The 25,264-nt window shown below is 41.9% G+C and overlaps 1 protein-coding gene across 1 annotated transcript; it reads left to right on the top strand.

Moving 5' to 3' along the window:
- Nucleotides 1-25,264, top strand: LOC138789315 (protein SSUH2 homolog). Its single transcript, XM_069967917.1, has 14 exons — nt 1-22; nt 11,395-11,502; nt 13,266-13,370; nt 13,952-14,029; nt 15,262-15,283; nt 15,801-15,930; nt 16,006-16,066; nt 17,604-17,728; nt 19,223-19,285; nt 20,667-20,746; nt 21,766-21,858; nt 24,505-24,610; nt 24,780-24,884; nt 25,124-25,264. The coding sequence occupies exons 1-14, from the start codon at nt 1-3 to the stop codon at nt 25,262-25,264; spliced, it is 1,239 nt and encodes a 412-aa protein (XP_069824018.1).

The raw sequence follows: 25,264 nt of genomic DNA on the forward strand, positions 1-25,264 counted from the left end.
ATGACGGGGAGCGTGTTGACAGGTGAGTTGTGTTTTGGTTTTGTTTTTTTTATCATAGGGGGACAGCACTGAGGGCTATAGGGGGATGGACAACATGAGGGGGCTATAGGGAGAATGGACAACATGAGGGAGCTATATGGGGGGGATGGACAACATGAGGGGGCTATATGGGGGAATGGACAACATGAGGGGGCTATATGGGGGAATGGACAACATGAGGGGGCTATAGGGGGAATGGACAACATGAGGGGGCTATATGGGGGAATGGACAACATGAGGGGGCTATATGGGGGAATGGACAACATGAGGGGGCTATAGGGGGAATGGACAACATGAGGGGGCTATAGGGGGATGGACAACATAAGGGGGATGGACAACATAGGGGGGATGGACAACATGAGGGGGCTATATGGGGGAATGGACAACATGAGGGAGCTATATGGGGGGAATGGACAACATGAGGGGGCTATATGGCGGGATGGACCACATAGGCGAGCTATATGGGGGGAATGGACAAAATAAGGGGGCTATATGGGGGAATGGACAACATGAGGGGGCTAGAGGGGGATGGACAACATAAGGGGGGCTATAGGGGGGATGGACAACATAGGGGGGCTATATGGGGGATGGACAACATAAGGGGGGCTATAGGGGGGATAAACAACATGGGGGGATGGACAACATGAGGGAGCTATATGGGGGAATGGACAACATGAGGAAGCTATATGGGGGAATGGACAACATGTGGGGGCTATATGGGGGGAATGAACAACTTGAGGGGGCTATATCGGGGGAATGGACAACATAAGGGGGCTATATGGAGGGATGGACAACATAAGGGGGCTATATGGGGGAATGGACAACATGAGGGAGCTATATAGGGGGATGGACAAGATAAGGGGCGGGATGGACAACATGAGGGGGCTATAGGGGGATGGACAGCATAAGGGGGCTATATGGGGGGAATGGACAACATGAGGGAGCTATATGGGGGGATGGACAAGATAAGGGGCGGGATGGACAACATGAGGGGGCTATAGGGGGATGGACAGCATAAGGGGGCTATATGGGGGGAATGGACAACATGAGGGAGCTATATGGGGGGATGGACAACATAAGGGGGAGATATATATTGAAGAAGGACAACATGAGGGGGCTATACATATGGTGAATGGACAATACGGGGTGCCATTTATAAGGGGGATAACACAGGGGAGGCCATCTATATTGGGAACAACACAGGGGAGGCCATCTATAATTGGGACAACTCAGGGGAGGCCATCTATAATGAGGACAACACAGGGGAGGCCATCTATAATGGGGACAAAAGGACGCGGTTGACCTCAGGGAGATCAACCAAAACACCGCAGAGACACCATCACATGTCTCAACGTCAGTGTATTCTAGAACATTGCCCCCTGGGAAATCAAATATGCAAAAGAACACTGCAGAGACACCATCACGTGTCTCGACGTCAGTGAACTAGCCAGACCTTCCTCCGGTCAAAACCCCGCAACAGCTGTCTGTGGATGGATACCTTGCTTTGGTGGTTTCCTTGATTGGAGACATTCCTTGGCTTGGTTGTTCCTTCCCGGAGGAAGGTCTGGCTAGTTCACTTACGTCGAGACACGTGATGGTGTCTCTGCAGTTTTCTTTTGCATATTTGATTTCCCAGGGGGCAATGTTCTAGAATACACTGACATTGAGACATGTCATGGTGTCTCTGCGATGTTTTGGTTGATCTCCCTGAGGTCAACCAGCATCCTTTTGCATGCACTTACTAGTCATTGCTTCCACTAGCCAGACACCTACTCCACACTGATGAGGGGCAAAAACCCTCAAACAGCTGTCTGTGGATAGATACCTTGCTGAGGTGGTTTCCTTGATTGGGGACATTCCTTGGCTTGGTTGTTCCTTCCCGGAGGAAGGTCTGGCTAGTTCACTGACCTCGAGACACGTGATGGTGTCTCTGCAGTGTTCTTTTGCATCTATAATGGGGACAACACAGGGGAGGCCATCTATGAGGGGCACTACATGGAGAGGCGTATACTGTACAATAGGACATGCACAGAGGAGGGCGCATCTACTATAAGGGACTACATAGAGGGGTCATCTATAAGGGGCACTACACATGGATGGGGTGTATACAATAGGGCATGCACAGAGGGGGGATCTACTATAGTGGACTACATAGAGGGGTCATCTATAAGGGGACTACACAGAGGGGGCAATATACTATAGGGCAGGGATAGCGAACCTTGGCTTTCCAGCTGTTGCAAAACTACAGCTTTAGCTTTGGCTGTCCAGACACAATGGGAGTTATAGTTTTGCAACAGCTGGAGGTTCCCTACCCCTTGTATAGGGGATGCACAGAGGTTGTCATCTACTGTAAAGGGACTACACAGTGGGGGTCTGTCTACTATAGGAGATGCACATGGGGCTATCTATATGGAGGACTGAACAAAAGACCATCTATAAGGTGTCTACACAGAGGGGACCATATACTATAAGGGATATATATATATATATATATATATATATATATATATATATATATAAAGAGAGAGAAAGAGAGAGAGAGTCAGGGCTACCTACTAAATGAGGGTGTACAGGGGCCAATACAGATGTGCAATGTGTAGAGAGATGAGGATGGTGACAGAGTGAGGAGTCTCTTTGGCAGATTCAGTGGATTCCTGGCTCATAGAAGTTCTCATAACGGCCCAGAGCAGAAGGAGAACATGAAAAGGGAAGAACTCTGATCAGAAAAGACGTCCCCTGTGAGTCACCTGATATATTTGCACTGTAATGTATATGGTGTACAGAACCTGTGTAGAGCTGTGTCCACCTCTATATGACTGGATGAGGGGATAATGATCTGTGTACAGTGAATCTTATTCAATAGCAGCAGTGGTGTTAGTCAGTATGTGGTGGTGTTAGTCAGTATGTGATGGTGTTCGTATGTGGTGGTATTAGTCAGTAGCAGTGGTGGTGTTAGTCAGTATCTGATGGTATTAGTCAGTATGTGGTGGTGTTAGTCAGTATGTGGTGGTATTTGTTGCTTGTAATCCTGTACTGTGCTTTATTGGTCTTAGTATACTGGATTTGGTCAGTAACAATATAGTGATGGTATTGGTTGTGGTGTGGCGTTACAATTTCCCCCTTGTACTATATACTGGTATTATTGGTAATATTGGTATACAGGATTTGGTCAGTAACAGTATGGCGGTAATATGTATGGTGATAATATTTCCCTCCTATATAGTGGTATTATTGGTAATATCAGTCTCAGTATACAAGATCTGGTCAGTAAAAGTATGGCGGTAATATGTGTGGGGATATTTGCTCTTTATATACTGGTGTCATTGGTAGCTGTATGACTTTTGTATCTAAGTATACAGTGTTATCATGCAAAAAAAATTGTCTTATAGCCCAATTACACAGGCCAATTATCAGTAACAAGCGCTCCTAGGAAGCCCCATGTAAAAGTGTAAGAGATCAGCTGACAAGTGAGCAAATGCCCGATAGTCAGCTGATTTGATCTTTTGTGTGGCTATGAAAATCATTGCTGTAGGCCGCACATCTCTATATATTTCTGCCCTGCTGATTAGCAATCGTTTGCAGCCCTACACTGCCCCATATCACGCCGTGTTACTGGACCCTTATTAATGTTACCATAGATAAGTGCGGTGGCTGAAGGGTGGCCCCAAGAATGATTTCCCCTGGTGGGCCCAAGGCACTCCAGTCCGACACTGGATCCCAGTATTTATTAAATAGGGTGTCAGGACGGGGTAGGTAGGGACATTACACGACAGTGAGCCCTGAAACTGAACCCACCAACTGTCCATACCTACAGTACTTGCCTCACAGGGCCCTAGGCAGCCGCGGACAACCACGATGACATTCCCTACACGGAGGGCAGTACAAAAACAAGTATCGGATAGTGTACAGTCAAAGCCAGAGGTCAGGTAACCGACAAGCAAGCAAAGGGAGTCAGGATGGAAAACACAGGAATAGACAGGGGGGAGCTAGGACCAGGTTATTAACCTAATAGCCAGCGCTGGGACTCAGCTTTGTTTTATGCTGACCAAGAGCCCGGTCCAGATCCCCATTGGACCGGCGCTCTAATCTTCCAGGTTACAGACAGGCAGAAAAACCCGTCAATCACAGAGACAACACAGGTGCAATATCAAGTCCAAAAGCTTCTCAGCTTAACTCCTGCATTGCCGGAAGCTAAGAAGCAATCAGGTGTGGCACACAAAAGCAAACACCAGGCCCAGTTCACACCAGGCTACTGCACAATCCTCACATAGGGTGTTTTTTTGTTTGTATTTGAAAGAAGTCTTTCAAATTCTTAGCCCTCCTATATAATAACTGAGGTCTGTCTTTAAATTCTTTAATATCAGGGAACCCTTTCTCTAAAATACGTCAATGTTGATGTATAATTCTCACTGTTTATCCAGGCCATTATATTGGGACACAAATGGGTTCTTTGTACTAATATTCTTCTATATTTTCTTTTAATAGATCTTCTCGGTTGAAGTCCTGAACTTCCTCTGTATTTTTAAGTAATCAACTAAGAAAACCCCTCTCATGGAATTGTTCTGCTTTCTGAGAAATAGACCTCAGGTTTCACTCTCTAACCATCTTCCGCTATGCGAATAAATGGGCTCTTGTGGAGAAATTTGATGATGGTGCAGAAATGTTGTTCTCCTCTGTACACCAAGGTGTTCAAATCTGTCTTTAGTGAATTGTATATCAGGACAAAAAAAATCCTGTAACTCACTGTGGGATCCACATCCACTGAGTATGGAGGGTGCGCAGAGACTGTATATGTGGTACCTCCTTATATATAGAATACAGTATTAAGCCAGGAAAGGGTTAATGTTTGTTGTTATGTCCTTGCTTGTGCATCCTCTCTCCCACCCCCACCCCCATTTTTTTCTGTTTCTGTTTTAGCCTATGTGGAGGCTTCCCAGGCATTATAGCCAATAAGAAGGCAGATTGTGAGCCCTCCCCTTTGTGAAAACTGGCGCTGCTGCGTCATCAGCCTTAAGTCCACAGAGCAGCACCGGACCGTTTTGCCCGCCTTCCCTCCCTTGTTATGTGAAGTCACAGCAGGCGGAAAATGTTATGTGAAGAAGTGTGGGGTAGCAGGCGGACTTGCAAGGTCGGAGTCGGGTGTGGCATACCCCTTGCTATCCAACCTTCTGATTTCTTGGGTACAATGTGCCAGTTGGTGTTAACGTTATAGTTAAATTAAAATAAATTGCTGTGGCCCACCAGTATCCAGCATTAAAGTTACTCACTGTGTGTGTGTGTTTAAATTCCTGGCGGGTATGGGGAATAGTTGTTATGAAGCATATAGACATTCCCGTTATTTACTTGGAAGGACAAATGACCTCCTTTTTTTGTTTGTTAAATTTGAAGAGCTAGTAATGAATTCAGTAAGAGATGTGAGAATCTCTATGTATTGAGCTCCCCCTATTGGTATCTATTGTGACACTATCACAATAAGTAGGAAAAAAACATTGAGGATCCACAGCAGTCATGTGAAGCCTCTGTGTCATCTATGTCACTGAGTGTATCTATATAGTTAATGTAGTCACTCAGGCTGTAATGATAAGGAAGCTGCTATTCTCATATTTGGTGGAACTACAACTCCAAGCAAACCCTAGAGCAGTGGTCTGTAAGCTGTGGCTTTCTGGTTTAGGATTCATTTTATCAATTACTATAATGTGCCATGTAACCATTCGAGATGAGCGAATAGTATTCGATCAAATAGATATTCAATCAAATACTGCAGTATTCGAAAGATTCGAGTTCGATCGAATATGTGATTGAATATTTGAATCTAAATTACCTTTACCAAAACAGCTAAACAATTATTTTGCCTTTTTAAATAAAGTTTACTGTTCCCTGGGAAAGCAGGGAATCAGTATTACAGGGCACGGTATTACCGGGGTTAGCGATCCCGGGCAATAATGTCAATTCCTGTAATGATTAATATTTAATTAATAAAACAAAGTTTCGTTCTAAAAAAGTTATTTGCGTTGTTCAGGGACCGGCGATGAGAGAAGATAGAAAAGAGAACATAGATGATAGAAGACATCAGAGGGTGAGTAGAAACTCTCCCCCCCCCTGCACTACACCCATCCCAGCAAGGGATGGGTGTAGTGCAGGGGAACCTTACTTAACCCCCTGGGGGCCAGATTGTTCAGTATGGCACCCAAACGGTTAAGGGGGATGCAATTGCAACATTAGAAGAAACATTTAGATTTATATGTCTGTTCAGCTGATTGGCTGAGCAGACATATGAATCTAAATGTTTCTTCTAATGTTGCTATTGTGATAAAAAAAAATAGCATCATTAGAAGAAACATTTGCTGTTTTAATTAAAGTATTAATTAGTACATTTAGCTGTATTACCGGCAATAGGTATTGCCAGCAATAGAGCTTCCTGTAGTAATTAATATTTAATTAATAAAACACATTTCTGTTCTAATAAAGTTATTTTCGTTGTTCAATAGCTTAATTAAAACGAATACATACTTTTGCAATTAAATATACTGTAAATAAATATACATTTTTATTTATATATTTATTTTTTTATTAACAGTATATTTAATTGCAAAAGCATGGATTTGTTTTAATTAAGCTATTGAACAACGAAAATAACATTTTTACAACGAAACTTTGTTTTATTAATTAAATATTAACTATTACAGGAATCGGCATTATTGCCGGGGATCGCTAACCCCGGTAATAACGATTCCTGTAATACTGCTTCCCTGCTTTCCCAGATGCATTCCAGAAGTGTTTGCATCACCTTCTAAAGATGTCTTGGACTTAATGAACCCCAATTTGTTGAATCTTGACTTCCAGGTCCCAAGGATTTTTCTCCCATAGACTATAATGGGATTTGATATTCGATTGAATAGTCGAATATCGGGGGCTATTTGAATCGAATATTTCACTATTCGCTCATCTCTAGTAACCATATCATCTCTTCTTCCATGACCTCCTGTGTAACTGATACAGTTCAATGTTCCTGTTTCTGCTTGTGACATACCATCAGCCCGAAGCACAATCCTGATATCCTGCGTTACACAAGCACTTATGTCAATATCCTAAATGACACAACCGAATCAGAAACCATAGAACCACTAACATATTTATGAACACATTTGAACACATGCACTGAAACGTGTATTAGGTATGTAAATCAGAGAAGTGGATATTTCTAACATAACTGTACATAACACAATGTTATTAATCCATAATCTAGAGTCCTAATACCACAAAAAATAATATATTGTATTAATGCATGATAACAATTAAATATACAGTATTCACTTTATGAATTTTTTAAGGTCAATCCCACAACTACAGGGATGCTCAAAAGCAGGTAAGCAAGCAAATACTAACATGATAACAAATAACTGCCCTCTACATGCGTGAAGACAGCTATTAATCTCCCCAAAACATCATATGCGTCTGTCATCACTCAAAAGTATATACATTTGCTACTACATAGAGCAAATAACCTACAAGTATGAGGCTACAATTACTACAGAGCAAGAAACCATATATTTATATTACACAAGCAGATTGCTAGCTTACCCTTAACGTGAGCTGGATCTCTGCACCCTGATGTATGTTTTGGTAAAAAAAAAAATGCATCCAGTATCTGCAATGGTATGATTCTTTCTGGTATTAAATGCTTGTGCTAATACATGTTATAGAGTTCTGTTAACCCCTTTATAAGAAGTAGTAGTCTCCTTACCGCCATCTTATATACACTATCCGGCCATGTTTACACAACGTATGTTTTCATAAATCACAGCCGTTGTTGCAATTTGCAACAACGGCTGTGATTTATGCAAAACATATGTTGTAATCGAATGAATGGAATCCCAGCTGGAGCGTATACACATAATATACGCTCAAGCCAGGATTCTATCCGGCCACACAAAAAAACTAACATGTCATTAAATAGTGGCCACACAGACATGTCAGTTTACACAATGGAGAATGTGGCACCGGCCGCACGCTCCATTACGTGCAACAGTGAGTTGGCATGTGGGTGCACATGGGTGCAACTGCATCCCAATTCAATAGAAATGAAGAGCATTCGGCCGATACTGCAGTCACAGAACGACCAGTCTCATACGCCATGTGAACTTGGCCTCCATATACATAATCAAGATCTGGGTCCCCACTTTCTTTGGAAAGACTACTCAATACTTATGGCATAACAAACTAATTCTGTTCCCTTAATATGTTACTCTAGAGTTTTTTCACTTCCTACCACTACCATTATTGCATATGAGTGGTGCAACCGTCAGACTACACAGTGTTACATTGCATCTATCTAAGTCCATTCCACAAAAGGAGGTAACATAAACTGGTCACATGCACTGGAGCTGAAGCCAGAACTAAGAGTCTGCAACTCCCAATATACCATATACCATACCATATATATCAGGATATTATAGTCTGCAACCTGCGGATCTTGGAATAGATGCTGTATTCATGGATGAAATAGGTTTTGTATCACTTCTACTACTACTACTATTATTATTATTATTATTATTGTTGTTGTTATTGATGATAATTATTATATAATGTATGTATTTTAGGGAATGTTTCTTTATTCATTAAGTGAAACAATCACTAGGAATTTCCTTCTAAAGCTACTCACAGCGGCCTATAGATGGGGTAGATCGGGTTTTGGGGGGGCACTTTGGGTTTGGTCCTGTGACATTGGGGTTCCAGGCCATTCCATGGCCTCCCTTCCCTGCACGTGCACGCTTTGCGGGGATGGCGGTCGCTGACCGACATGGTGTGGAGTAAGCGTAGAGACCCGTGTGAACCAGGGGACCTGCTCGTGGTACATGGGGCTATTATGGTTTGATCAAAATATATACCGACACCCGGACTGTTTTTAAAATAGGCCTAGCAGCACTAGTGTCAGCCATATGTGGGATGTGCAGCCGCTCCTCTGTCTCCATGTCGTGTTTTACAGTTCTCCCTTCTCTGAGCAGCTGGCACTCCCCCTTAAGACCCACATGACCCAAATTGGCAAGATATGCCTGTGCTCACATGTCAGTACCTTATGTCTTTCCCATTCTGTTTGCAGCAGCATTTGGTGAGTGCAATACCACATTCATACTTGTGTTGTTTGGGGGCAGCCTTCCCCGCCAGTGGTGCTGGACGGGTTTTGGGGGGGCACTTTGGGTTTGGTCCTGTGATATTGGGGTTGCAGGGCCATTCCATCGCCTCCCTTCCTTGCACGTGCATGCTTTGTGGGGATGGCGGTCACTGACCGACACGGTGTGGAGTTAGCGTAGGGACCCGTGTAAACCAGGGGACCTGCACGTGGTACATAGGGCTATTATGGTTTGATCAAATTATATACTGACACTCTGACGGTTTTTAAAATAGGCCTAGCAGCACTAGTGTCAGCCATATGTGGGGTGTGCGGCCGCTCCTCTCTCTCCATGTCGTGTTCTATAGATGGGGTAAACCGTTGCCTTACCATGTGTTCTATGCGGTCTGTGGTACCTTTAGCTGTAGGAACTCAATCTTTTATTAGGGTGCGTATGACAGGGGGGGAGCCTGGAACTAGTTATCTGGGCTGTGACTAGTCACGTCTCTCTACCTGTCAGCGCGCTCTGTGGGGGTGATTAATAGGAAAAGCAGCCTGTTAGGAGTTGCTTTTCGTGTCGATCACCGATCACACTGACAGGCAGAGAGCAAAACCACATTGAGGTATTTGCTCTCAAACCTTCATGAATGAGACACATGCTGCTGTGTAGAGCCCCAAAATCATCACCCATATATTTTGGACACCTGTATTTAACAAAAATGCAGATAGGGTATATATTCGGTACTGTACCTCAAAGGGTAAATAGATATCATCAGAAATGTCTGTCTCCCCTGGAGAATGGGTGACCAAGAGCAATTGATCCCAAATGATTAAGCAATTCCATGGAAGATGGTAGAACAGTTTTTAAGGCTGGGCATACACAGTATTTTTTTCACTATTTGGAACTCATTTTTATTCCTCATTTTGTGTTAAATTTTTTACCAAAACCAGGAGTGGGTAAAATACCCAAAATAGGGTAAAAAAGCAAACAAACCCTTTTTGCTATAATTTTTCCTGATGTTTGTTAAAAATACTGACAAAAATACTGACCAATGTAAGGACCAAATACAAAACTACTTTGTGTGAATGCAGCATTGCTATCCTATTTGATGTACATGAAGTCCAGTTATAGTAATATATGGTACCTACCATCATTCCCAAGATCTCTACTTGCTGTCAATGAGAAGGGAAATTCTTATTTATGCATAGTCATTTAAAAAGAACAAGCACAATTGTGGCTCCCTGCATCACAGTATAGAGCTACTGTGCAGCTCCCCAGGGCTACCTGCTGTACCACCCGTTAGTGGCCTGTCTGTTTGTCAATCATCCCTATACTGCACGCTGACAGGTAGAGAGCTGTTCCCCACCCAGTTGCCTACCCTCTTCTCGCCTTGGGCAGTATAATAAAACTTCTTTTTCACCTTTATAAAGCTACCGCCGTAGCCGCAGCTGCTGGCCTCGGGGAGCTGCATGGTGGCTCTATACTGTGCTGCAGGGAACCATATAAGCACAAATCCATACTAACCTTATATTTCTCAAAATTGTGGGTATGTTAGAAATATAGGCAAGATATACAAACCTAAACAGCCTAGACTTCAGACTGATTCATTTTACCTATATTGATACATTGTAACAAACTAGAAGAGATTTGTTTAACTTGAAACAGTTTCCGGCATCACCTACCCATGCCCACAGGACTGATGGTGAGCCTGGCCATGTTTCTCAGCATACCTTTGAGACACTAGAAAAGTAGGAGACTAAAAGCCCTATTTCACGGGTCGTTTTGAGGAGCAAACAAGCGCTCTCGGCGCTCGTTTGCTCCTCGTTCCCCGCTCGCTGTAGCCGCTATTCAACGCGGCAGCAGCAAGCGGGTGAGTGCGGGAGGGGCGTCGGGGACCTGCGGGGGGGGGGGGGGGGGGGCTGCCCGGGCAGCCCATAGGATATAGCAGCGTCTGCTGCCGATGTTCCTATTCAACGGAGCGACGGCAGCAGATTGTTGCTGTATCAGTCGCTTGTTTTTCAACATGTTGAAAAACAAGCGACTGCAACGATCAGCCAATATGAATGATGTCGGCTGATCGTTGCACTCTATTCCACGGGACAATTATCGTCCGTAGCAGCCGATATTGGCCGAATACGGATAATCATTCCGTGGAGTAGGGCCTTTACTTATTAATAACAATACTTTATTTTAAAGATTCTTTCTTATAAATCCACAATGTTGGTTTATATCACTTCTTCTTTAGGTTCTGAGCTCCACCCTGCAGGATCCCCTGCTTCAATAAGTGACATAACCTTCAAGGATGAAAACCCTGAGGGGAATGATTGTCCAAAATGTGAAGACTTCACACATGGTAATTATGAGTAATGACTTAAAGAAAGGGATGCCTTAAAGAAATTTCCCTTGCATTTTTGTCCCATGCATTCTTTTATATACAGCTTGAAGCACGTTTACTCACCTACCCCAATCCCCACAGCTGCCATTCCACCATCTTCACTAGTCACCACTTCTTCCTGGTTCTGTATCAAGTTGTCTCAGCAAGAACTACACTGACTCATGGAGAACATTGCTGCAGCCAGTGATAGGCTAAGCAGGAGTTGCTGCTAAGAAAACTAGTCTCACAGCCAGAAAAAAACAATGACAACACAAACTATATGACGGCCAAACAGCAGCTGCTGTAATTGGGGTAGGTGAGTATAATGTATTTTTTTATGTTTTTATGTTATATTGTAACTGATATTAATATGATTTTAGTTTCCTTAACAAGACCTATTAGCATCTCCCAGGTATTTGAAGTACGCAGAAGTGATATGTGTGCATTGTACTTTTTGCTCAGTGATTAGCACTGTTGCCTTGTATCCCTGGAGTCCTGTTCTCCCTGTATTGCAGTTGCAGCGTGTTTTCCTTATTGATAAGTTCATTATTATCATTATTATTATTATTATTATTATTATTATTATTATTATTATTATTAATTATTATTCAGTATTCATAAGGCAGTGTTGCTGGAAGAGCAGGCAGGCGACCATATTGGTGCATTGAGGAGCAGATTACTGTGCTTGATGCACCGAATAGCCTCATTAATAGGGATGAGCAAATTTACAGTATTATCGAAGCGCTTCGCTAGGCTTGGCCATCGGCTTGTCAGCCTGCTGCCTTTAAATTCTGTGCTGCCCCGCTCTGGGTGCCTGGAAAAGCTTGATTCATTCCTGGGAAACTTCTCGCAATTTCCCAGGACTGCATCCAGCTTTTCCTGGCACCCAAAGCAGCGTGGCTCTGGGCTCAAAGGCAGCTGGCTAATACATATACCATCAGGTACATCTCCTTTTTTTGAACTGCGGCCCGGTACCAACCTAAAGCAATGGAGGCGGGTCTGTCCACCCCCAGTGTGACAAAACCCTTTCATCTTTTTGACGCGGCCTCATTAGAATCAAGCCGCGTCACAGAGGGGAGGGGCTTTTGTCACACTAGGGGCGGGTGGGCCCTCTTCCAGTGCTTCAGGCCGGGCCAGTGCCCTGGAATAGACCAGCACAGTGCACAGGAAGGGGGCGCGGTTTAAAAAGATTGCTAAAAAGCAATGTACCTGATGGTTAAATGATTGTCAGGATCTGCTTCCCACTGACCACCAAGTGAAAATACAATACTGGATGTGCTGAGAAGAAAAGAAGAATGTTATAATCAGTGATGACTGTTACTTCCTTCCCCTGGGATGCTGTATATGAGAGATGCTGCAACTAGAAAAGCTTGGTTACAGATCAATGCAAATATAATCCAAGACTGCTGCTGAGACTGAGAAAGCTGGGTTGCTGCTCAATGATGATATGGTCTAATATGTGGTGTTGACTGCTGATTGAGGCTATGTTCACACAGCATTTCCGTTAGTCTTCTTCAACCAAAATTAGAAGTGGAACTAACAGGGCAAAATTATAATGGAAATATTTGCATTGTTTATTGTGTTTTTAGTCCACTCCTGGTTGAAAAAAGACTGACCAAAATACTGATGGAAATAATTTGTGTGAACACAGCCTAGAGCTCCAAATGGGGGATGGGGGCTGTTCTTACCGATATTGACCTGAGGCAATAATGTCAATCACAATAAATGTACTTTCTTTTTAGGTTCTGCAGAGTCCTATGCTCTAGGTGTTCCAGTCAGTGTAATAACCCTCACGGATGAGGACTGTCAGGTGAATGAGTATCTCAAATATGAAGACTTAACACATGGTAATTATGAATATTACTACACCATGGTGCAAAATAGAGGTGAATTTATACTGTATGCCTTTGTTTTGGCATAAGTTTTTGCACAAAATTTTGCAAAATTTACAAGTTTACTTCATGCTCACCAAGTTGGTGAACCTTAGCGAACAGCGTGCATTTGCAGAATTAACTTTTAACTAAAATGTACTGCTTTTTAAAGCTAGGCATTCACTTCATTCACTCTACCACACTATAAAGAGTTACTTTACACTGCTTGACTCCTGATAGCTTTCCTGGCAATTCTAGAGTAGCCCTCTTAGCTACTGGATTGACTAAGCCAGGCCTGAAGCCAAAGGGTCCTATAGTACAATGAGGTTTCTATATAGTTTCTCATCACTGGCTTCGAACGATGTAACCCACTCAGTTACTGGCACTCTTACAATGAAAGTGTAAATCAGTTACTGGCACTTATATAATTGGATGGTGTAATCCTTCAGTGGTGGTTTGGCAGACCTGGGCAATTCTGTAGAGCCTTGGAGGGGCTGTGTCTCCATGCTGTTAATTGCCGCTGTCATCAATAGTTTCCACCATTTTGTTTCCCTCAGTCCATGCTGTGGACATCACGTTCAAGGATGATGAATCTCAGGGAACTGACCGCCCCAAATATGAAGACTTAATGCAAGGTAATTATGATTTATGAAAAAAAGAGATACTCCCTGGGAACCTGCCTGGTTGAAAATGCAGTTGAATTTGCAAAAAGCCTGTTCTAGAACAGTAGCAGCCAAAAGCTCATGAGTTTTCACTCTTGGGTTTGGAGTTACATGGAAATTCTGGCCATATTAGGGGTCACACGACCATAAACCGTAGTCTCAATCCCTGTAGATCAGGGGCCGGCAATTCATTTTCCCATGGTGCCCACATGAGAGAGTGAAATGGTTTTAGATGGTCAGAGTAATACTGTATACTTAACTAAGTTCTCAGGGTGGCTCTTGCAGCCACTACAATAGCACTGCCCCACCCCCGGTAAGCAGAGCTCCAAGCATCCTTCATCTGTGACCCAGTGGTGCCTGCTGTCCTTATGTTCAACTGGTTTGGCGTCACTCATGCACCGGTGAGCTGAGAGTACAAACGCCGGAGGTCCATGCCAGGCAGGCAGGGAGAGCAGTCGCCCGTACACCATACAATGTGTCAGCAGCACTCTGTATGGCGTACAGGATTCATGGGGCCCCAAAACGTAATGTTCATAGTGCTGCTGACACTCTGGGCTTATCAATCTCACGCAGGCCAGTCAGAGCTAGATAAAGGGCCGGATGTGGCCCACGGCTGGATTAATCTTCTCCAGCCACTGGGAGTCAAATGGCAAGCATTTGGGATTCTGCAAACCCGTAATTGAAAATTTGCTCATCTTGTGATCATTCAATCTTTGTCACAATTTTGCAAATGTGGTTAAACTGTTTTTCATATTTGATAGCAAAGTATGAGATTACCCTTAGGCTGGGTTCACACTACGTATATTTCAGTCAGTATTGTGGTCCTCATATTGCAACCAAAACCAGGAGTGGATTAAAAACACAGAAAGGATCTGTTCACACAATGTTGTAATTGAGTGGATGGCCGCCATTTAATGGCAAATATTTGCTGTTATTTCAATATAACAGCCGTTGTTCTAAAATAACAGCAAATATTTGCCATTTAATCCACTCAATTTCAACATTATGTGAACAGATCCTTTCTGTGTTTTTAATCCACTCTTGGTTTTATTTGCAATACTGACTGAAATATACATATACTGACTGAAATATACGTAGTGTGAACGCAGCCTTAATGTGAAGCATTATTTAATATTTTGTGCTTAAGATCTAAATCTTTCATTTACAGATGGCAAATTTGAGCCCCCTCCCTTATTTCCCTTCAGCTCCTGTTGAAGTCACCATACCGTAAGATGCTGGTGTATTTTTATCCTGTTTAATTAATCTATGATTCCTAACGAACCTTTTGCTAGGGTCTCTAGTTGTGGAAATAGTAAGATTTTTTTCAGCAAAAGACTTTTCAAAAATGAAAGAAGCAATCTGATTGGTTCCTATTGTAAACATCTCAGCTGTTCCTTAGCACAAGGCTTGATAACTCTCCTCCATTTCACATTTGCAGAAGCTTTATATCTATGTGTGTCTGTGTAAATATATCTAAAAAAGGGAGGGCTCACACACATAATGAAGGAGATATATTGTGCTGTCTTATAATATAATTCTCTTTGTTGCCCATAGTAACCAATCACAACTCAGCTTTCATTTTACCAGCGAAATATGAGATATAAAGGCTGAGCTGTGATTGGTTGCTATGGTTTCTACAAAAATAAATTCTGATGTCATAATGTTGGAAGAATGTCTAGTTTATATAGCAAGCACTGGATAAGATGAGTCCCCATTGCTGCATTGTAACATGTCTTTTCTGCAGAACATCCCTCATCTCAGAAGATGTTGCAAGGCAAGCTCTGCTGGAATATGCCAGGAAGAAATGTTATTACAGCACTGGACCCGCCCAGCAGATGCTCCTCCAGGATCTCCAGCCATTCAGCACTTTTAGGGTATACATTCTGTCACAAGAGTAAAGGGTTTCTTGAGAATTGTGACTTAACCAGTCTTTTCTGTCTGATATCTAGTATCGTCTGGACACGTTCACAGAGATCAGGATATGTAAATGGGTATCTGACCCATATTATGGTGAGTGATGCTCAAGACCATGCTTGTATTACACATCAGTTTCTCAAAAGTGCAAAAGTTAGAGGCTGAAATAAAGTGCATGTAATATACTGCTCAGCCAGCTAGGATTGTGCGGTGTATACGCAACTTATCGTCTAGAGGGCACCTGACTGCATAAGAAAAGTGCCCACTGACTGGACATGTAAGGCTATATCCACACACCCCTAGTACAGCCCACGACAGCGACCCGCACCATGAATGTCCATCTGTAGTGCTTCGTGAAGCACGGAGCACTACATTCCCACTTCATTACCATAGAGATCCGGGACTCAAAATGCGGTCCACATTACAGCAGGTCCTTTTTTTGTGTGGTACGTATCGTGACCCATTGAATACCATTGGTCCTATGTTCTGTCCACGATTGTGTGCCTGTAATTGCGGACAGAACAATAGATGTGTGAATGAAGCCTTACTGTTCAGGCTTCCTGCCTGTTTTGTGTACTGATGACACCATTTGTAAGGTTCAGCCTGCCTTTTCCTTCAGACCTCAGTCTCCTCAGATATCGGTCAGACGGTTTGCCTGCCCCCCCTCATTTAGATTGAGGTTTTGCTTCAGTTGTGTGTTGTTTAAAGTAACAGCTTGGCGGTGAGAATGCCTGGTAAGCAGGGGGGTTGTTAGGGAGATTGCACTCCAGAAGTCGCAGCATAACACTGTCTGACCCCACCCACAAGTTTGTGCCACAATGTATCGGATATTTTGCATATTTAAAGATAAAGTTATTTAAACTATGGCCAACACCACCCAGCATAAAAGTTTATTGGTTTCATGTCTTCATGTATTCATGGTAGGACGGTGGAAAGAAGATATTATGGATTGGTGGTTGGGTAGACTATGAACAGTTTGAAAGGGATCGTGTGATACACCGAAAAGCCATTTTTTGCCATTTGGGGGATCATTTATTCGTGGTGTAGTATGGGATTACACTGATGACCTATCTTAAAAAGTCTGTTATAGTGACAGGTTCCCTTTAAAAACTATTATATAACCATGTTAGTAGACATTCACTTAGATATATACAATATAGCTACGTTTTAGCATTAAAAATGGTAATTGGTAATTTCACCCCCAAAAGCAAAAAGTGTAAACCCAAAAATGTTGTTGACACCATCATGTTGTTGACAGACTTGTTTTCCTCATAATAAAATGTATATTTAGTTTTTTGATTGCATTACAGTCCTGGATTTGCTTCTGATTGGCTCACAAATACCCCTTGTAGCCTGGCACATTGATACGTTTATATCCAGTACTGTACAAGCTTTTATTTATGTCATGTAAGATCCCCTGAGATATTATACAAGCTCCACCAAATGTTACATAAATAGTAGAGTACTGACTACAGAGCCAATGTTAATAATGGATGGAGCTTTTATACCCATACATTGTACTATTTAGCTATATAAAGGTGAGTTACAATGCACTATGTATAGGTGAGCTAAAGATTTGTACTGTAATGTGTACAAAAAGCTTCTCCGTCTATTTTTCCATGTTTGTGGACAGGTGAAGAAGTGGATGGTCCTGACAATGGTCCACCTCCCAACCCTTGGGATCTTCAAGCAAATCCTCCAAATCTGTTTCAAAAAGCGGAGTATTACATACCACTACCTCACACATCCTCAGTTGAGGTAAAACAATAATAATAATAATAATAATTCAAAGTCACTAAGTCAGGTGTTTCATTCCTTAGTAAAGAGGCTTAATAAATAATCTAATTTATTTGTAAACAAATACAAAACCCTCAGAGAATTAAACTGCAGCATTCACCATAAGGGTACACTCACACTGGTACACTCACACGGGTACACTCACACGGGTTCATTCACACCTACAGTGTTTTCACTGCATGTTTTGTCTTTTGAAGTACAAAAACATGCATGAGTAAAGCCAACTAAAAACACGAGGCATCAAACATGCTACGAATACGTGCAAATGTACCATAAGGTATCCTAGTGAGCAGTGTCAGACTATTTATAGCACTAGAAATTATTTATTTGTAACATAAGTAGGTATTGTAGTAGCATATTCGCCTGCAGCCTGCCTGTTTTCTGAAGAACTTTTTGGAGCCTAGGACCTTCTGTACACTCATTGCACATTGAACTCAATAATAAAACAGCATGGGCCATGGCCCTGGGCACTGGAGACTGGTATCGCACCAGCTGGTGGGCTCTAGTGTTTTGGGAAGACTTGTCACGGTGGCCAGAAGTGGTAATACCCACCCCTGGACACAAGGGCACCGGACCTTTGGTTAGGACTAGTGTAATGTGCAGATACAGTGGTTCGGTGACAGGGAGAAGCAGAGTCCCACTTAAACAAATACTTCAATGCAATACTAAAATACAACAGTGCTTTAAGTACTTAGTACAAAAATATCAAATAGGAGACTAGAGATAACATGAGAAGTATAAGTTGAGTAGAATAGTAGACAGGGGCCAGATAGGAGCCCTCACCCAATTAGTATAGTACTCTGCCGGGATGTGCTTAGAATATACTTGTCTATTGAATAATCCTCGTACTCACGTTAAGATAAATCTGTTATCTGACCGCCTTCTGCCTACACAGTCTTGGAGACCACCCTTTGAGATAGTACGAGTCCCAGTCTTTGGGTGAAGTTAACTAGTGAAACCTTTCCCACATAGTCGAGCATTGTCAGTAGAGAGCGGCTGACTTGCATCTGTGCTCTACTGTGGATCATTCTCTTTTCCTGTGCTTCTAGGCGGTAACTGTCCAGAGGTTAAGATCCTTGGCGTGGGCAAGGGTTGCCCTATTGCCCAGTTACCCCTTAGTCACGTTCTAGCAGAGCATGTCTGCTGGCATCAGTTTCTTAATAGAAAGTTGTATACCAGGCCTGTATAGTTCCTGCAGCAGGAACTCTGGTCTGTGTTTCATACACACTAACTAAAGACTGACAGAAAATCCCTTTCAGGGATAGGACAAGAATGTCTCAGTAATCAGAACATGCAAGATTGTTTTCAGTTGATTTCTTCTTCCTTAAAAGTAATGTGAATAATAGGTATTTGGATGACAATGATGATGTTAAGGAACACCCACAGTTTCTTATCCCATCCACAAACTCATGATTGATTAACAAACATAACTCCTGTAGCTTTTCATTTCCACAGATCTGTTCACAATGTGGCGGTCTTGGCAGAAACATATGTATAAGCTGCTTTGGAACTGGACGGGTAAGTGAATCTGGAAAAACAGCTTCTCATTAGGTGAGAAACAAATCAACCAATGAGATTTATAAACTGTATTCAGGACCACTTAAACAGCCATTTCAAACAACTTCCCCTGTTTTGATAGCGATGGGATTCCTAACATATATGTAAGTCACATATTTCCCAAAAATGACAATTTACCCCCCAAAAAATAGCTCTAATGTCAAGGCTTCAAGATGTCTTTCTTCCATGTAAACTGCTGTTCACTGCCTGTTAGGAGAATTCCAACTCTGGCAGCAGAGACACTAAGACCAAACACAGAAAGTGGGGGCGGGGCTTAGCCAGTGCTATGTGCAGAAGTGAGAGTTGTGTTCCTACTGTTTGAACAGTTTTAAAGCATACCTGTGTAATTTTAAAGTGAATGGACCATCATGTACTGTACATCACTTTTTACCTTAATGGATCAGGGCGGCAAAGGGATGCTGGTGGCACTGTTTTTTTTTTAACTGTCACCCACTTCCCACACACGACGCCGATCTATTACCGAGCACTGGCCAGCATGAAGCTAATGATGATGGGGCCCGCCGGACCCCGGTGCGACGAAAACCCCTTCCCTCTGTGATGCGGCTCCATTGATTGTCACAATGGGGACCAGCGGGTCTATTCCAAGTGTTCCATGCCTGGCCTGTGCTAGGGTATAGACGAGCGCCATGTGTGGGAACCGGGCAGAAGGTCAAAAAAAGGACCGCACACTGGAGTCGATCCGTTTAGGTAAAAAACCCAAAGCAATGTACCTGATGGAACTTTTGCTTTTATGTAGATTAAACGTAATACACAAAATCAGATTTACTCCCAGGTGGTGTGTATATCAGCACACGTTGCAGCGGGCTTGAGACGTGACGTTTCAAGTCCGCTCAGCCAATCAGTGGCAGATGCGGGATCCCACCTCTGCTACTGACTGGCTGAGCGAACTTGAAATGTCAGGTCTCAAGCCTCTGCCGAGACCAGGACGAGACCAGGCAGCGCGGAGCAGGAGCGGCACGATCCGGGACACGGCGCTGGAACCAGGGAGGTAAGAGGACATCATTGGCCTTATCTACCTCCTTCCTGGCCATAGAAAAAAAAAGCCCCCAAGCTCGGAGTAGCCCTTTAAGACTATTCACCCCAGAAAAAACAGCAAGAGCGAATCGGGTACATTCTAAACACTTAGAATTTTATGTTTATGAATATATTTTATTAAACTTACCACTTTCTTTTTAGAAGGCAGTCTGCACTCTGTTTATATGCTTTTCTTTAGCATGTGGTAGAAAGGATGACCCAGTAGCAGCTGTACAGCACAGCATTGACAGTGCCTATTTAAGCCTGGTAACCATAATGTACTAAAATTGCCTTGTTTACTACACAGAGCAGATGCATGTACTGTGGTGGAGCTGGCTGGAGTGGGAACCAGAGGTGCTTCTCTTGCGGTGGAATGGGACGTCAATGGTGAGATATATCCGCTAAGCATATAATGCTGTAAAAGACCAAACTAGTTGGACATAATGGATATAGCTCTGCTTTGAGACATAAGTAGATACATGCACACTCCACATATACACTGCACCATTTCAGGGAAATACAAATTCATAAATAAAATTATTGGTATGTTCCCACACAGTATTTTTGCTCAGTATTTTGCAACCAAAACCAGGAGTGGATTGAAAACACAGAAAGGTTATGTCACACACTGTTACAATTGAGTGGATGGCTGCCATTTAATGGCAAATAACTACCATTATTTCAAAACAACGGCCGTTCTTTTAAAATAACAGTATTTATTTGTCATTAAGTGGCTGACATCCACTCAATTTAAACAGTGTGGGACATAACCTTTCTATGTTTTCAATCCACTCCTGCTATTGGTTGCAAAATACTGACCAAAACACTGAGCAAATTACTGTGTGGGAACATGGGGGGATATTTACTAACAAATCTAAAAACACGATTTTGTCAAAGGCGTTTTGGCATAATTTCCAATCTAATGTGTTTAGTCAAATTTATGTAAATTGTCTAATAGCATAGTAAATGTGTCTTAAAAGTAATGGTCTTTTAATTAGTCTAATAAATTCACCTGGTTCAGAGCAGACGTAGCGATGCGCCAATATATGCGACTTTTAAAAAAATTGCACAGTTAATAAATTTAGCTAAAACAGAATTCTGGCGAACTTTCGAGCTAATTAACAACAAAAAATCTAATTCAAAAAGTCGCATCTAATTTGGATAGTCTTCATAAAAGCTTCATAAATTCATTTCATTAGATTTATTTTGAGCGCAAACTAGATATATTAGACTAAAAACAGGCGCAATTAGTTTCATAAATATCCCCCATAGTCCTGAAATGTATTTTCTAAACTGTTCCACAGGAACAAATGACTTACACTGATAACTATGTTATGGTATAATACATGTGCGCCAATACATATACTGCAGATGATATAACTGTGCTTACCATTCTCTGTATACAGGTGTATGGGATGTAGTGGTTCTGGTTACCAACGCTGTATAACATGCAGTGCCAAAGGAAGACTTCTTAAGTACATTCAACTGACAGTGAAATGGTATAACTATAATAATGATATTACCATTGTCTGTTGTTTCAAAGCCAGAGCTAATACTTTATTTTTAAGTACAAAGGTATTCTATAATACTGCTGATATTGCATAATAAGACGTATGCAAGGAACAGTCACAAGGTCAGTCCTTGTGTTCACTGCACTGTAAACAATGCAGATTTTATACTACAGATTATGTGCTGCAGTTGTGAATCAATATAAATAAAGAAATGAAAACAGCATATAGTGTATACAGTGTATACAGTATGTGGGCCATTACATAGTCAGACAGCAGTTGCTGTATTCATTCCCTAGTTGCCCCTCTGCCTGTGGCATCATTCATCACAAGGAAGAATGCCATAAACACATCTCATTCTTCCCTTATGGTCTCAATAAAGTTTAAGTTTCCCCCACAAGTGAATGTGGTGCCCAGGGGGATGATAAGTAGAGTAGTCAGGGCAGCCAGGGATAATACTCCCTCAGGCTAAGTGAACTGGGAAACTATGTGTGATTTTGTGGCTTGCTGGCCTTCTAGATCCCTACTGTGTTACCCCCTGGCTTTTGTCAATGGAGGTCCACACAAGGTCTTTGACCCTAGCGTACACTGGTTTATGGTGTTGGGGGGTGATTAAGCAGTCGAGACACAGATACAACTTGCAAACAGGGGTTAACTTTCTGCAGAAATCCAGGCAATGACTTCTCATACAGCTCAGGGTAGGGAAGTCGCAGCCCTTGGAATGGATGATAGTAATTCGGTCACAGATTCCATATAATGATCATGATCTTTAATCACAGCCGTGATCACAGCAAGATGCCCACCTTTCTTTCCTATGTTCCCATAGTGAGAACATAGCCTAAAAGTCTCTATATAAGGTACAGTATAAGACTCCATCTCTTAATACACATATACGAGAAGTGGGAAGTAGGGACAACACCATCTCTTTTAAGGTATTTAGGTGTCAAATTCAAAATGGAAGTAATATAGAAAATGACCACACTGCTTCCCCATAGTCATTGTACATAAACCTTTACAGGCACACTTTAAATAGTTTAGACATTCTCATAGCAGCAACACCAATTGTGTTTAACTTTTTTGTAGATAAAGTTTTCTCTTCAAAAAAGAAACATTTTTTTTTAAATATTTCAAAAAACATTTTTTTACTTTTTCAGTCCTGGGGAGGGAAGTCATCAAGGGGTTAAAGTGTACCTGTCATTACATCTTTCAAAATCTAATTCAACAGTAGATGTGATATAAAGCAAGTTTGCAATTTACATTCATTCATTTTTTTTTATCATGCAATAAAACAAAGCTATATTTCAGAATTCCAGAAGGCAGCTTTTTAGTCCTGTGCTGGTTGGAAAAAAAAGAGACTAAACACGTAAAGTCCTGGCCAGTACAGAGAGTCACGGCTCAATGTGTCCATCAGTGTCATGACTGCCTTCTCTCTGGGAAGCACACAGATGACCTGGGAAACACAAAACTGTTCAGAACCATCTTTGGGGGAAAAAAAGTCAGAAAACAGGAAGCTATGTGTTTTCCATGATAACTAAAAAAATAATAATTGTAAATTGCAAACTTGCTTTATATCACATCTACTGTTGATTAAGGTTTTGAATGTTATAACAGCAGTGACACTTTAAGTATGTCTTAATTAGAAATGTGTAGAAAAGTAATTAGAAAAGTAGAAATACCCCTTTAAAGGAACCTGTCAAGTCATTTTTGCATATAAAATGAAGTAATGCAATCTAATCTCCTCTCTAGACTTGAGTGACACCTTCTGGTCTCTTCACATTTCTCCTCCCCTAAATTTCTTGCATGTACCATAGTTTGTTCTCCTTGGCATATGATGAAGTCAGTGTAACCATTGCTAAATTACAGACCTCCCTTCCTTTACTCTTCCCTGGTATTTGCCATACAGTGTGTCCCATTTCAGAAGATATTTTTATTAATCTTGCGGCATCTGAAAAATCACACAGGGGCACATTTGAAAATTTAATCAGGTTGTATTTTACAGGCAGTTTAAAGAGCTAAACCAAGATTACTTTTAATAGGAGCTATGATCTCCCCCTGGTGGCAGCAGCAGGGATATTACCAATGCTAATGCTATATCTCTATGGATGGAATTTTTAAATGAAGATAAAGAATAAAAACGATCTTCACATACTTTTGGAACTATTAGTAATTCCATTTACTAGCCTAGAATGCCATATACAGTATCTAATAAATCTCCTTGTGCCCTACACCACCACAAGTATAATGTCTTCTGGTTATGATGGAACTATGTAGGCATTCTGATGTTGCTGTCAATGGGGACTGTTGCTAATGAGTATAGAGCATGTTATTTGTGTACTGTATATAGTGACATTATTTGTACAGTGTGGTAGTGTTATTGATGTATACTGGTATTCATGTGCACTATATGGCAGCACTATATACATGAACTCTATGGTGGCTTGATGATATATAGTCTCTTGATTATATTTAGTCCCTTTATAATACAGCCACTTGCCATGCCTTTGATTCCCTTCCTGCCAATATTCTGTTGGCATCCCTGTTTGTATCTTCATCACACTGCTATGATTTGTCAACTAAAAGCCTACTAAACAATGCCCTTATAAGCATACAAAGTTTTGTTTGTTTGTTTTTATACAGGAAAAACCATAATTTTGAGTTTATTGCTGACCACAAATCAGATTTCCCAACAAAACGTTTTAAGAAGGTGACGGGAGACATCATCTTCTCTGATGAGCAGCAAATGGTAAGATATAGAGGTTTGGTTCTTTAAGGGGATGGGGGTAACCATCTGAGAAAGGAACTCTGACCAGTTGGACCAGCACTTCGTTTTACCATATAAATTCACCATCTTGCTAAGATTATGTAAACTCTCCACATCCTCACCATCGGAACATGACATTATATATCTGCAGGTTTCACCCATCGTCAATTCTCCTGAACCATCTATCAATGAAGCATCTGAAAATGTGATTTCCAAGCATCGCAGTGAATTTGCACTCAGTAAAATACTGAGACAGGTGTGTGATATCATCAGGAGAGCTGGGGCAATGTATGGCTATACCATGGGTCTCCAAACTGCGGCCCTCCAGCTGTTGCAAAACTACATTTCCCATCATGCCTGGACAGCCAAATCCAAAGCTTTAGCTGTCCAGGCATGATGGGAGTTGTAGTTTTGCAACAGCTGGAGGGCCGCAGTTTGGAGACCCATGGGCTATACTAATGTCTGACATAATATATTTCCTCCCTCTTCCCACAGAGACATAGCATTGAATGGCTGCCACTTACCAAAGTAAATTTTACCTGGAATGGCGCAGAATATTATTACTTTGTCTATGGAAAAGAGAACAAAGCTTATGCCACAAAATATCCCATAAAATGCTGCTGCACTATCATATGA

Source organism: Dendropsophus ebraccatus, chromosome 4, assembly GCF_027789765.1.
Source record: "Dendropsophus ebraccatus isolate aDenEbr1 chromosome 4, aDenEbr1.pat, whole genome shotgun sequence".
In the NCBI taxonomy this organism is placed as follows: Eukaryota; Metazoa; Chordata; class Amphibia; order Anura; family Hylidae; genus Dendropsophus; species Dendropsophus ebraccatus.

Coding starts and splice junctions, on each gene's coding strand:
- LOC138789315 (XM_069967917.1), top strand. CDS start 1: ATGACGGGGAGCGTGTTGACAG. Junction 11,503..13,265: donor ATGTGAAGACTTCACACATG/GTAATTATGAGT, acceptor CTTTCTTTTTAG/GTTCTGCAGAGTCCTATGCT. Junction 14,030..15,261: donor ATATGAAGACTTAATGCAAG/GTAATTATGATT, acceptor ATTTCCCTTCAG/CTCCTGTTGAAGTCACCATA.